At 24.2% G+C, this 14,530-nt stretch overlaps 6 protein-coding genes across 6 annotated transcripts; 3 read left to right on the top strand and 3 right to left on the bottom strand.

Annotated features, from left to right (window-relative positions):
* Window positions 1-55: 55 nt before the first annotated feature.
* EHI_086000 (uncharacterized protein) lies at window positions 56-598 on the bottom strand (the record flags this gene model as incomplete). Its single annotated transcript, XM_647986.1, has 1 exon — window positions 56-598. One exon carries the CDS (start codon window positions 596-598, stop codon window positions 56-58), a length of 543 nt encoding a protein of 180 aa, XP_653078.1.
* Window positions 599-996: 398 nt separating this feature from the next.
* Window positions 997-2,321, top strand: EHI_085990 (uncharacterized protein; the record flags this gene model as incomplete). The annotated part of the gene is made up of 2 exons (XM_647985.1): window positions 997-1,482; window positions 1,542-2,321. The coding sequence occupies 2 exons, from the start codon at window positions 997-999 to the stop codon at window positions 2,319-2,321; spliced, it is 1,266 nt and encodes a 421-aa protein (XP_653077.1).
* Window positions 2,322-2,443: 122 nt separating this feature from the next.
* Window positions 2,444-6,571, bottom strand: EHI_085980 (glycosyltransferase, putative; the record flags this gene model as incomplete). The annotated part of the gene is made up of 1 exon (XM_647984.1): window positions 2,444-6,571. One exon carries the CDS (start codon window positions 6,569-6,571, stop codon window positions 2,444-2,446), a length of 4,128 nt encoding a protein of 1,375 aa, XP_653076.1.
* A 1,029-nt stretch (window positions 6,572-7,600) lies between these two features.
* EHI_085970 (uncharacterized protein) lies at window positions 7,601-8,779 on the top strand (the record flags this gene model as incomplete). The annotated part of the gene is made up of 1 exon (XM_647983.1): window positions 7,601-8,779. The coding sequence occupies one exon, from the start codon at window positions 7,601-7,603 to the stop codon at window positions 8,777-8,779; it is 1,179 nt and encodes a 392-aa protein (XP_653075.1).
* A 65-nt stretch (window positions 8,780-8,844) lies between these two features.
* EHI_085960 (uncharacterized protein) lies at window positions 8,845-11,154 on the top strand (the record flags this gene model as incomplete). The annotated part of the gene is made up of 1 exon (XM_647982.1): window positions 8,845-11,154. The coding sequence occupies one exon, from the start codon at window positions 8,845-8,847 to the stop codon at window positions 11,152-11,154; it is 2,310 nt and encodes a 769-aa protein (XP_653074.1).
* Window positions 11,155-11,241: 87 nt separating this feature from the next.
* EHI_085950 (uncharacterized protein) lies at window positions 11,242-13,005 on the bottom strand (the record flags this gene model as incomplete). Its single annotated transcript, XM_647981.1, has 1 exon — window positions 11,242-13,005. The coding sequence occupies one exon, from the start codon at window positions 13,003-13,005 to the stop codon at window positions 11,242-11,244; it is 1,764 nt and encodes a 587-aa protein (XP_653073.1).
* Window positions 13,006-14,530: the final 1,525 nt, after the last annotated feature.

Raw genomic sequence — 14,530 nt, 5'->3', positions numbered from 1 at the left:
TTAAATGATAATGTTTTTTTTTTATTTTTATTAAGTTTTGGTACAAATAAATAAATTAATTGAGTAATCTATATAATTCACCAACATTGAATAATACAGTCTTCATAGTTCCAAGTTTATTTTGGATATAATCAGTTACAAATGGACCATATTTTTTGATTGATTCATTTGAATAAACTAATTGTTGATTTTGAAAAATATTTATTTTTCCATCAATACCTGCATTTTCTTCAATTTCACATGAAACAAAGATATTTTTTTCTGAAAGAATATCAATAACTAAATGAAAACATTCAAGTCTTCTTTGGTCTTGCATTCTTCTTTTAGCTCTTTGTTCTTGTAACCCTTTTTTTACAAAATCATTTACTAATTCCTCTTCTCTTAATTTAACAAAAGCACTTACATCAATTCCATCACCATTACCAAATACTATTTCTGATATTTTTATAAATTCATGTGTTATCATTGTTTTATGTCTTGGTTTACTCACTTTAATTGAACAACTTTTTGATAAAAGAGCTAATAAAAATGCATAAGCATCACATAGGTTATTTGTTAACCGATATCTTCTTCTTTTATTGTTGTTAACCATATTCATTACTCTTGATTGATTGATAAGTATTTAAAATTATTTTTTTTTTGATATTTTTTCGTTCAAAAATAAGAAAAATATTTTTATTGTTAGAATATTTCTCTTTGAATCAATTGAAAATACACCCAAATTAATAAGACGTTTGTCAAAAATTTTGGAATTTTTATTGATTTATAATATTAAAAATACTTTATCGAGTTTTTTATCTATTTTTGATTTATAACAACCACTTTTTTATTTGTAATTCTGTTTTTTGTTATTAATAACAGAATAAATCATTATTTTTTTTTTGTTAAATATAACATTAAAAAGCATTTATTTTACAATGAATTTGAAATGAATAAAAAGAATAACATGAGATTAAGCCGAAAATAAGGAACTAAGAAAAAATTGGTGAAGAAACAATGGAGACATTCCCTAATGACTATTTGTTTCCTAAAGTTACTCCACTTCTTCCAATTACTTCAAAAAAGATAAAACTTGATGAAAGTACAAAACAAAAATATTTAACTAAATTAGTTAAATTAAAAGTTATTTGTGTTAGGCTAATGGATCAAATCATTAAAGCTGATCAAAAAGTTAAAGAACAAATGTTTGATGCTAATCAACAAATGAAAAAAGAAAGTTTAACATATTTTATAGCTCAACAAAGAGAAATGAAACAAGCTAGTGACAATTATTATATAACACAATTAAAACGGTTTAAGTTTCAAAAAAATGTATTAGCGTATGATTTTAATATTATTAAACAACATTCTGAAATCTTATCTGTTGTTATTTCTATGTTAGAAAAATCATATTTTGTTATTGAAATAAAAAAATTCTTTATATCTCCAATTAGGTTATTAAAAAAAGATGAAATAGAAATTCCACGTAAAGAATTTATGAATGTTTGTATCTTTATTTAATTCAATTAATAAAAACAATAAAATATATAATTATATTATAGAAACTAAATAAGAATTTATATTCTGCAAAACAACATTATGATGAAGTATTCACAAAATATTTAACATTAACAAATCCTCGTACAAAGGTATTAAAAACAATATTGGTTGATGTTATAATTAAAATTGAGAAAACAAGTGAAAGAAAATTTATATTTTCTCCTGATTTAATAGAACATTTTAATTATTGGTTTTGGGATTATAGATCTCCTTATTGGGAAGATATAAAACGATTAGTATTAAAACCAATTCAAAGTAAAGCTATTATGAATGAATTAAGAAATATTCGTAAAAGAATTATTAAAGATAATAAAATAGGATTTATTGGTGGTAGTGATATTTTAGATAGATTAATTGAAATAGTAGCATTTCCACGATTATATTATAAAACCATTCCTTTACCATTTGATTATCCAACATATTTTTCACATTGTAAAATTATTAAAGAAAAATATAAAGGAAATTCTCAATGGGATGGTAATTTTAATCAATTAATTTCCATGTGTAATGAATTAAATTTATTATTCATTCCAACTGACATTTTTAAAAAAGTAGATGAAATTGTTTCGAGTATTCCAAAATTATTATCTTCTATTCCTGATGGTGATGAATTACTTCAACATGTTGCATGGATTATAGGTAATTCTGATTTACATTGTCAAAGAGAAGTATCAGATATTTTATCAAATTGTTCACCATATAAACAATCAGTAGGTAAAATTTGTTATTCTGCAACAATATTTGATTTAGCATTGAAGCTAATTATCCTTTGTGATGATTGATAAAAATGTGTTATTTAGATTTAAAGAGGTAGAAATAGTAAAATAAAATGTAATTATTCATTAAATTCTTCATTTGCTAAAATTTAATTTAAATTCTTTTTAATTCCTCCTTTCTTTTGTTTTTAAAGTTCAAAAACAAAGACTTTTTTCTTTAATCTACCAAATTCAGTTCCCCATGCAATTGCAACATCTGTTAAATCTAAAACTGACTTGGCAGCATTACTTCTTAATACTTTATATTCTTCAGGATTTTGGAAAATTTTAATTGCTCGTTGAATTGCAAAAACAAGATCTCCATGTGCAAATCCTTGGAATACAAACCCATTTCCTGTTTTATCTATTGGATTATATTCAAAAACAGTATCTTTTAATCCTCCTGTTTGGAATGCAATAACTGGTGTTCCACCTAAGAATGATTCTTGTTGTACTAATCCACTTGGTTCAAACATACTTGGCATACATGTAAAATCACATCCCATATTCATTAATGGTCCATCAGTAAAGAATGCAGTTGGATCACACCAAAAACATTGTGGGAATGTTTGTCTCATTTCTTTCATTTTCATTGAACAAGCAACGGCATATGGATCATCCATTGGAGCCATACCTCCAATAATAAATTGACATTTTCCATTTGTTTCTTTAACTAATGACCAAATTGCATCTAATAATAAGAAAACACCTTTTTGTTCACAAATTCTTCCAACAAATCCAAATAATGGAATACTATCATCAACATTATTAAAATACTTTTGTTGTAATCTTCTTTTACACTCCCAATGATCTAATGTTGGTGATATTTTCTTTAATGCTTCTGTTCTATGAACAACTGAAATACCATTACTACAAGCAAATGGATGTGGGAATTGTCTTAAATGATATGATAATGGTGATCCTTTAAGAGCATCTTGCATATAACTTTTACTAACTGTTCCCCAGTTATCACTACATTTTAATGCACACATTGACATATTTAAAGCAGTTGGTCCTGGATTATTAACTAATTCTCCAGGAAGTTCATGAATATAAGATAAGTCTGTATCTGGATATAAATCTCCAATATATCCTTTTTCTAAATTATGAACTATATGGAAGAAAGTACATTGTTTGAAATAATCTCCAAATCCATATTTGGCATAAGCAGGAACCATTCCTGTAAACCAATCATTAGTAATAATTAATGATGGATGAATTCCTTTATCACATAATAATTGTAATGATGATTTACCTAATAATACTGCAGACCTTAAATGTCTTTCTGCATTAAATGGTGGATAAGCCATTGGGAAATTATCATAATTATGAAGGAAATATAAATCAACGTTATTTTCTCTTCCATAATGAACACCACAACTAACAGGTTCATGTGCAACTTCAACAGTAACACTTCCAATTTGTTGAATTCCTTCATTCTTTAAATAACCTTGTTGACCTTTTTTATTCATATTATAATATGGTGAAATAACAACAATCTCACAACCTAATTCTGCCATTGTTTTTGTTAATTCATTAATAAGAACACCAATTCCTCCAATAGTAGAAAACCTTCCTAATTCTGGTGTAACAAAAACAATTGTTCCTAATTTATTCTTTTCTAATGCAATTCTACAAATTTCTCCAGCAACAGAAGATTCTCTAGAAATAGTTTGTAAAGTATTTATTCCAATTATTGGAATTTTACGATTTCTTAACCCATCAATAATATTAATTTGATAAAATAATTCTTGAACTAAATCTGCAAGTTTGTTTTGTTCATTTTTAGCAGCTCCATCCTTTAAAGATTTTTGTAATGTTTGAAGATATTTAGAAAGGTCTTTAGCTTTATTTTCTTTTAAATCAGTAAATATTTCTTCAAAAATACTATTTCCAACAGCAGATTCTCCAGATTGAAGTAATTGCATACATCTTCTAATAGAACATTCTTGATGTTCAAGTGCAACTCTAACATTTGCATGTGGTTTATATAATGAGAATTGGAAACATGCAATATCAAATGGACCAAGTTTAATTGGAATATGTTCATTTTTAAGTTCAAAATAACTCATTAACTCTCTTTTATGAGTAACAACATCAATAACCTCAAATACTGCATCATCTGGTTGTTCATGCTTTAATTTTAATTCATGAAGATCAAAATGAACAGTAGTAGAACTATTTATGGTATTAATTGCTACAAGAGCAGCAGTTGCTGAATGAGAATGTTCTCTCATAATTCCAATAGTTCTATCAGATTTTGTTCCATCTATATTGTACATTGAAATAACTTTAATTTTACCAAAAATCATTAAATGTTCAACTCGTTCTCTAATTAATGCACGTTTTTTATTTAATTCAATATGGTTTTTATCATATGAATTTAATGGAGTTAAACATGGAATAAGTGGAAGTGATGAAACAAAATGAATAAGAGATGGTTGCATTGCTTGGAATTGATAAGCAAAAGTAGTTCCTTGTGGATATTTATCTGGATAATAAGGTGCTTTTGAATTTTCTAATTCTTTTATTTCATCATTACTACAAATTAATTGGAACATTGTCTTGAAATTAGGTGACCATAATGGATTAAGATCATCAATAAATGGAATGACTGTAGATTGAATAGAAGATACTAATTCTTCAGCTGGTGCTTCTACAAATAAGAAGAAATCTGGATTATTTGACCAAATATCACGTGTTAATTTTCTTAAAAATGGATTTGGATATCCAACAGTAATAGCATCATTTCCATAAATTGTTTGTGAATCAACTTCACACCCAGTTATTCCTTTTGCTGTTTCTGTATTCATTGCAGCAATTGGAAGTAATGAATCACAAATTGAAGTAATTCTAACTGCATCAATTCTATATTTTGTTTCAAGTGTTTTAATTTCTTCAACAGCTTTTTCCCAACATGCAATAGATCTATAATTCATAAAAACTGAATCTCCATTTCCTGCAAATTCATTATTATCTGTTTTACACATAAAAGCTCTATATGGAGATGACTCTGAAACTGAACTTGAAATTTCCATTGGGAAATCAACCATAATATTAATATCTGGTACATCAAATTCATGAACTCGTTCAATTAGTTGTTGAGCAAATGCATCATCTTCTAATATTCTTGATTTAGATGCATTAATATTAATTAAATGAACAGTATTAGCACCAATTTGTTCCATTAATTCAGATGTTAATAATTCTGGTTTATATCCCATTTCTGAAACTCCATAAATTGAAAGGCTTTTTGCTTTATTTGGTAAAACAATTGTTCTACTTTGAATAACTCCTCCTGAACATTGACATTCAACAAATTGACCATTAACTAAAGTACCAATAACAATATCATATTCTCCTGGTTGAATTGTATTTCCAATATTCATATTTAATGGCATATAAAATGTTGTTCTTTTAACTGGAGAATCAACGTTAAGGGAAGGAAGTTGTGGCACAGTAACTTCTGCAATAAGTCCTTTATTATTTTTAAGAGTATGTTCAAATAATGGATGTTTAAATGTATTTGTTAATGTTAATGTATCACCAACTTGTAAAATTTTCTCAATAAAGAATGGTTTAGTAAATTGATGAAGATGACCATCATATAAACAATTTAATAATATTAAACATGTTGATCTAATTTGGTCAATTGGATATCCTAATAAACTAATAAATAATTCTTCTATTTGATGGAAATGACTATCAAGGAAGAACTCATTTGACATTAATTTCTTAATAAAAACAACAATCTTTTGGAATAAAGTTTCTGGAAAATCTTTATTAACAAGTTCTACAAATTGTTTCTTAAATTCTACCATTTCTTTAGCAATTTCATCAACTTGTTGAAGTTTAGTATTAATACTTTTAAGAGTTTGAGTAAATGATGTTTCTGCTTCATTAAATTGTTTAGAACTTCCAGGGAAAAGAATAAGACTTAATTGATCAAGAGCAATTTTATAAAACATTAAATCATTTCTACCATTTCCTGTAATCAAAGCATTCAAATGATTTTGATGGATAGTTAAAATAGACCCTTCAGTAATTTTAAATTCTGGTTCATTAATAATACTTACTTTAGGAACAGCTTCTGACTTATCAATAAGAACACATTTTAATGAATAGTATTGAATAATCTTATAACATTGATCACCTCCTGAGATAAGTGCTTTATGAACAGCCATTTCTTGTGGTGACAATGTACTGACTTGTTGTAATGTCCCAAATTGGTCATTAAGGAGTTTATCTAGAATAGGTAATGAGATAGAAATTGACATCTAATGAATAATAATAAGATCTTCAACCCAATTTATATTTAGATGGAAGTGAACTTAAAATTTATTTATTATGAAGTTCAATAGATTCATTACCATTTCATTATCATTTAATTACTATAATTATGGAACTGTCACTTTTTAATTAGAAATATCCTGATTTTAGTATTGATTTGTGGCACTTTCTAAAATATTTTCCTTTTCGGTGGTTTTAATAAAATGTAAAATAAAAATCGCTTGTAATCAAATTATATTTATTTAATTTTATTTTTATTAGATAACAAATCTTAAACATTATTATTTGTTTATCTTAATTATTAATATAATACTCTTTCTCTATATGGTAATTAATTATGTTATATAATCTAATGTCAGTTATTTACTACTTGTTTCTTCTTTTTCCATACCTTTTATTCTATTTGTTAAAAATATATCATTATTTATAAAAAAATAAATAACAAAATTTAGTTTTTAACCAAAAATATATTTTTCTTATTTTATCATATTTTGTATTTCTTTCTTCCTTGTAGATGTTTTTAATTGATAAGATATCTTTATTTTCTTTTTTGTTTATCTTGTAAATAAAACAAATGTTTTAGAATATTAACAAATTTTAAATTAATTTCTTTAATATTTGTTATTATTCTTGTCTTTTTTGTTTTTTTTTTTCATACATTTCCATTAAATATTCTGCAGAATCAAAACGTTTAAACTTTTTTTGAGGCAATAGCCGTTTGTTGATGTCTGACCTTTTGGATAATGTTGGTTCAGATGTCAATTTTTTTCTTATTATTTGATCATTATTTTGAATGTCTGAAAGAAAACTCATATTGAATTGAATCTAAGACAATTGAGTTTGGTTGAAAAGGTAATAATGACATGATTATGATTTGATTATGATATAACTTATGAAAGAGAAACAATAAAAATGAAAAGGAGATTAATAAAGTGAAAAAGTTACCTTAAAGAAAAAAAAAAGGGTTTTTTAAAAAATAAATGAAAAATAAAAAATTATTGTAATAAGGTAAATTGATGAGTACCACTACTTCATTAAGGTCTACTATTCAACTTGGTGATTATTGCATATTAAAAAGGGATGAAATTATGACGATTGTTGAAGTGAAAGAAGGAGTTAAAAAACGTTTTGCTAAAAAAGAAGTTCAAGTTGACTCATTAATTGGAAAATCATTTGGGCAATGGGTTGAAGTTAAAGATAATATTTTTGTTGATGGTAAATCACCTGATGAATTAGTTGCTGAATTTTGTATTAATGATGGAACAATTACAAAAGATAATCGTAATTTACAAGACTCAAATTCAAATCAACAATTAACTGATCAACAAATTGTTGAAATGAAACAAAATGGATTAAGTGGTGAAGAAATTATTAAAGAATTATTATCTCATTCGGACACTTATGAAGGAAAAACTGCATTTAGTCAAGAAAAATATATTAAAAAGAAAATTGGAAAACATGTTGCTACATTTCAAATATTAGAAGCATCTCCAATTAATGTTTGTGACTATTATAATTTAAAAGGAAATTTTAAGGCTGGAAGAGTAAGAGAAGATATGTTATCATATATCATGTTTCATTCTGACTTACGTGAAAGTGTTGGAATTATGGAAAATTGTAATGGATTAATTCTTGGAAGTGTATTGAGAGCTGTAACACCAAATGTCAAAGTTTATACTGTAAAATATAGTGGAGAACAATACAGTCTTGCTACAGTATTAGCACCTCATTTTTCTGAGAGTCCAACAGATGACTGTCAGAAATATTCAGTACAAGAAAAATTATTACATTATACTTCATTTAAATATAACGTTGACGTTCTTCCACAAGTAAATTCATTAATTATTGTAACTGATGTTGAACCATTTGAAACTGTTAAAACATTATTCCCTTCATTGAAGAAATCAGGGTCTCTTGTTGTTTATTGCCAATACCTTGATAAATTAGCTCGATTATTTGATTATTTATGGAAAAAGAAATGTATTGTTTATGCAGATGTTATTGAACCATTTACACGAACAATACAAGTATTACCAAATAGAACTCATCCAAATGTTTTAATGGATTCTAATGGAGGGTATTTATTATATGGAATTAAAGTAGGAGAAATTTCAAGTTCAGAACCACAAGGTCTACAAGAAGAAAAAGAAATAAAAGAAGAAATAAAAGAACATAAATTAATGCAGGAGGATTGATTATTATTTTTTATTAGTTTTCTTTTTTTTTAAAAAAGAGTAACAGAACTTAAAATATTAAAAGGATGAATGAAATTATTGAGCAAGTTGCGCATGTTTTAAAAGGAATTACTCTTAAACAAGGAATTTCTATTGAAACTCAAATTGAATTACCAATTGAAATTTTAGAAGAACTTCCTATTGAATTATTTAAAGAAAAAGAAAATGCTGTAATTTTAATATTATCTAAATTACTGGAAATTCTTCAGTCATTTGAAAAACTTTCACTTTCAATATTTTTTAGAATTACAAAAGTTATTCAACGATTAATTGATTCATTAAGTAATGAAAAAAGTGGAGAAATAATACCAGGAATTGTTTCTCAATTTGAGGTTATTAGAAATAATGGAAGGAGTGAACAAGTCATAGAATGTATGAAAATTATTAAAACTATCATTATAAAAAGTTTTAATTATATTTCATCAAATAACTATCATAGATTAGAAATTATTATTAATAAATGGTTTATTCAAAAATGGAAGTTACAACCAAACAAGGTTGGAGAATTTTGTTTTGAACTTATAAAATCTTTAGGACATTCAATGAAACAAACTATTAAACAATTGAAAGAAGTTGGAGTTAAAGCTAATCCAGAAATGATAACACAATTAGATGTAAATGATAAAAATGAAATAGTAGAATGTATATTAAATGATATGATAGCTATTAGTAATTCAATTATTAATTGGATTAATGAAAAAGTAGAAGATAAAATTGAAGAACAAAAACAAGACTCTGATATTAGGTATAAAGGAAGAGAATTATTAAACCAATTAGTTGCTATTTCTTGGAAAGATGAAATAATTAAAAGTCAAGTAATTATTTCAAGTCAAATAATTGGTGCAATAGAAGTTATTATTTTTGAAAGAAATGAATCTCTCTTATTGTTTCAGGAAGATATTGAAAGAAGAATTATTGACGAGATTATTGAATTTAATCAAAGAAGTGATAAATTAATTAGTGTGTTAAATAGAAGAAAAGGAAGTAATGTAATAATCAAAGAAGATAGTAAATTGAATAGAGAAATTGAACAGAAAGTTATTGAAATTCTCATTTCTAAAGGAAAAGAAAGTAATGAAGAAATAAAAGATCAGATTATAGAAGAAATAATAAAAAGTAAATTTAAAAGAAATGCAAAAGAATTACTTTGTCCAAAGAAAACAATTAGTTCAGAACAAATCATTTCAATTCTTCTTGATTATCAAAATATACAAGAAATGAAAGAAATTATTCAAGAAAATAAAAAGAAAATAGAAATTCAAGAAGTTATTAAAATTTTAAGTAATTATAATTGGAGTGATATTAAAGAATTACAAATTGTTAATATATTCATTAATGAAACAAATGAATTAAGTGAAGAATTATGTAATGAATTAATGGAGAAAGTAAATCAGAATTTACCAATAATGATAGATAGTGATGAATGGGTATATTATTTATTTATTTTAATTAAAAATATCTTAAAAAAATATCCTTCTCTTCTTATAGAAAGTGTTTATAAATTAAATGAAGGACCAATTATTAATGAAAATATTTCAATGAATATTAACTCAATGCTTAACATAATTGGAATAAATAATAACCAAATTCCAATAAAGTCAAATAAAGAAGAAAGGAAAAAAAATAAAGAAAGAAATACTAAAATGAATATTATTCTTCAAAATTGTTTAATTGGATTAACTCATTATAATTCTGATATTAAAAATGAAGCAATTTGTATTTTAAAAATGAATATTAAATTAATTAAAAAAGAAGAAATTATTAAAGTTATGAATATTTTAAAATTCACAATTGAAACAGAATTAGAAAATGAAGATTTAAATGAAATATTAATTATTAATATTATTGAACTTATTAATATTTCTATTATAACACGTAAAAAAGAACTTAATTTATTTGTTGAACATCTTTTAAGAAGTTTTGGTTATAAACTTCTTGAAAGAATTCTTTATATTGAAAGTACACCATATAATAAATTATTTGAAATGAAACAAAAATTATTTGAAATGTTAGGTCATGTTTTTAATTATTGTTTTATTAATTATGAAAATACATTTGATTTTATTCTTTGTATTATTCGAATGATAAGTTGTAAACGATTCTTCTTATTACCAAAATTACAACAAAAAAATGATGTTGATATGATAGTAATATTAATCAAACAACTAAGTTTAATGAATTCAGATGTATTTAATAGTATTGTAATTCCATTATCTTTGAAAACAAAACTTAATAAAACTAATTTTGAAGAGCGATATTCTCGTATTTTTCAAATGCTTCTTGGAATTGATTATAAAGAAAATCAATACTTTATAACTCAAATATTATCTAAATAAAAAAGATAAATGTGATTATATTTGTTAATTTCTTAATTAGAATTTTGTCTATCAATTTCAATTCAAATAATTGAAGTTACCAATAGACTAAGCAATAATTGCTCCCCATTCAATGACATACTTTCCTGTTGGTCTTTGTCTTTCTTCAACACTATCAATTGTTGGGAGAGTATTAATACTTTCAACTTCTTCAAACTTTAATGCTATTCTATGGATTTGATTAAATCCACTTATTTTCAATCGTGCAATTTCATTGTCATATGTTGAATCACAAATTGTAACTTTGTAATACTTCTTATTTAATTTTACAATCCAATAAACAATAAAGTCATTGATTTCTCTTTCATTCATTCCTAATTTCTTTAACAATACTTCTAATTCATTAGTCATATTTTCTTTTGTTATTCCAACTTCTTTTCCTTTGAATTGTTCTTTCTTCAAACAAATACCTTCCCAGAATAAATAATCAAAATGTTTATTATTTATTTCAATTACACAGTTTGATACTCCATCACTACAATAAGTTCCTTTCCATTCATACTCTTTCTTGTCACTATCTTCTTTGATGACTTTTGGATTTGGGTAAGTAGTACCAATGTCTATAGCATCATTCAATTCTAAATGACAACAAAATTCTTCTTTCTCTTTAGTTGTATCATCATACAGTAAAATTACTGGTTTTTTTACATACATCCTTGTTTCCATTTCAGAACTTCTTTTTACCAAATATTCTGAGTATGAACTTATTCTTACAAGAATTGTTTGATTATGGGAGTCAATGTCTTTTAATAGTGAGCAAGACTTTACTGAGTCAAATGATATTCTTTTTGAAAGGTCTGGATACTGTAAATCTGTTGTATCAGCAAATTCATCCCAAAACTTTTCTTCGTAAGTAAAAAAATCAGTTGGAACTTCTTGTTTAATATTCTGTTGGTTAACTTTTGCTTGAATTATTTTAGAAATCAATTGTTTAATGTCTTCAATACTAAAATAAATATTTGCTGTAACAACAAAACTGAATAACATACTATTAAGTGTAATACTTTTAAAATATTTTGATGTTTTGTTTGTTAATTCTTCATTAAATTTAATTAAGTCAAACACAAAAGGTGTTTTACCAGAGTTAATAGTTACAGTTTCATACTCTCTCAATCCAATACCAAAATAATTCATTTCACAATTCAATGGAATAATTTTTATTAACGTCCCATTTCTTGTGTAAAAAAGACAATTAAGTTCATGAATATATCCACATCCAATGACATCACATGTTTTATAAGGTTCATTAAATACTTCTCCATTTCCATTTTCATTAAATAACTTTCCATCATCAGAATGAAATCCTACTGTTCCTTTATTCCATCCAACATGAGCATTTCTATCAATGTTTTCATTTTCTACAACACCAATTGATATAATTGGTTTTTTTCCTTTAACTTTAACTTCAATATATTCAATAAGAGTACTAATTATTTGGTACTTTCTTTTGTCAATACAAATTGGGATAACTTTCTTATTTTTTTCAAAAGGAGTTGATAGTTCAATATAAGGTTTTGATCCAATTGAATTTATGACAGATTTTTGTTTAGAAAATTGGTTAACATTTGTTGTATTATTAAATGTAACATATCTTTTCAACTCAGATTCTATTGTCTCTTGATTTAAAATTTCTTGTTTTACTTTGTTCCTCCATTCTATTTCATCAAATGAAGAAAGTTCAAAAACTTCTTTGATTTGGTTATTGGTTTTCTCTAACTCTTTTTCTTCTTTTAGTCTTTTTATTTCGTTCTTTAGAACTTCATTCTCAGATTTCATTTGTAGGATTTCTTGTGTAAGTTGTTGATTATCCATATTGATTTATATGTGGATTATTTACAACTGTTTAAATAATGCTTAATATATCAAAATAATATAATAATAGTAAATTTACTTCAAATTTAATTTATTTAATACTTCACTTTCATATGGTGGAAACTTCTTTTCATTTTTTTTTCTTGATTTTTAAAAAAAAATGTTTTGAATGAAAAAAAACCAATTATTTGATATTATCCACTTTCGATTTTATGAATTTTGAGAAGTGAATATTTCAATTTCTTCATTATGATATATTTGTATCAAAAAGTTTATTTCTAACACAATCAAGTTAAAACATTATTCTTCTTGTATACTGCCAGAGTCATTTATTAATAAACATAATGAAATAAGAAATAAATAATAAATAAGAAATTATAAAAGATGAAATAAAAATAAAACAGAATTGATTTTTCTTCTTTTCAATTTTTTTTGTTATTGTTAACAAAAAACAAAAAATACTAAAAATAATAAACTAATTATAGAAAATAATAATATTATAATTTTATTATTATATTATTAATATTATTAAATATTTATTGTTGTAAAAACAATAAAAATGATGTTTGTTTAAAAAAGACTGATGTTAAAAATAACACTTATTTTGATGTGTTTATAACGTGTATTAACTAATTAAACATTCATATTTTGAACTTATAATCAAATTAAATTAAAATGGATAATGTGTATATTAAACAAATAGAAGAATTGACAGAAAAAAAGAATAAACAATATACTATTTGATTCAGATAAAGATGATTGGAGAGAAGATACATCAGTATTTGGAGAAAGAATAATGAATAAAGAACATGTGATAATTATTGTTGAAGATTCGGAAGGAAATAAATTTGGAGGATATGTTAGTGAGAAAATTGATAGAGTTGGTGGTTGGATATATGATTCAAAATCATTTGTATTTTCATTAGAATCAAATAGAATGAAGAAATATGATATTAAAAATCGACAATATGCATTTTGTTTATATAATCAATATCATGATTGGTTGTTTTCAATTGGATATGGTGATATGGCAACGAAAAAAAGCAAATAATTGAAAAAGAAGAGAATGAATGATATAAAAGAATAAAAAGAAAGTAAGAAGTAGAATATGATGAAGAAAGAATAAAAGTAGAAAGGAGAGAATATAAAAAGAAAGAAGATAAAGTGTAATAAAACAAAAGAGATGATAAAAGAAGAAAAGAAAGAAAAAAAATAAAGGATGCAAATTTTATTTCAACAAATAAAAAAAGTGCAAAATTTAATGATGCAAAAATTAATGATGCAAAATATTTAGCAACATATTTTATTGATGCAAAATATTTTGAAATAAAAATAATTCATCATTTGATATTATTATTATATTTGATAATAAATTATATTATATATTAAATACATCATATTTCTTTATTATTTATCTTTCTTTTTATTATTTCATATATTAAATTATTATTCATTCATTTATTATTTATATTTCATTTATTAAATAAAATGAAAATGTAAAATATCAATCAATTAAATATTCATG

Source organism: Entamoeba histolytica, genomic scaffold (genome assembly GCF_000208925.1).
Source record: "Entamoeba histolytica HM-1:IMSS scf_1104750517615 genomic scaffold, whole genome shotgun sequence".
Classification (NCBI taxonomy): domain Eukaryota; phylum Evosea; order Mastigamoebida; family Endamoebidae; genus Entamoeba; species Entamoeba histolytica.
The sequence above is the reverse complement of the archived record's forward strand: the minus strand, read 5'-3'. Positions and strand labels throughout refer to the sequence as shown.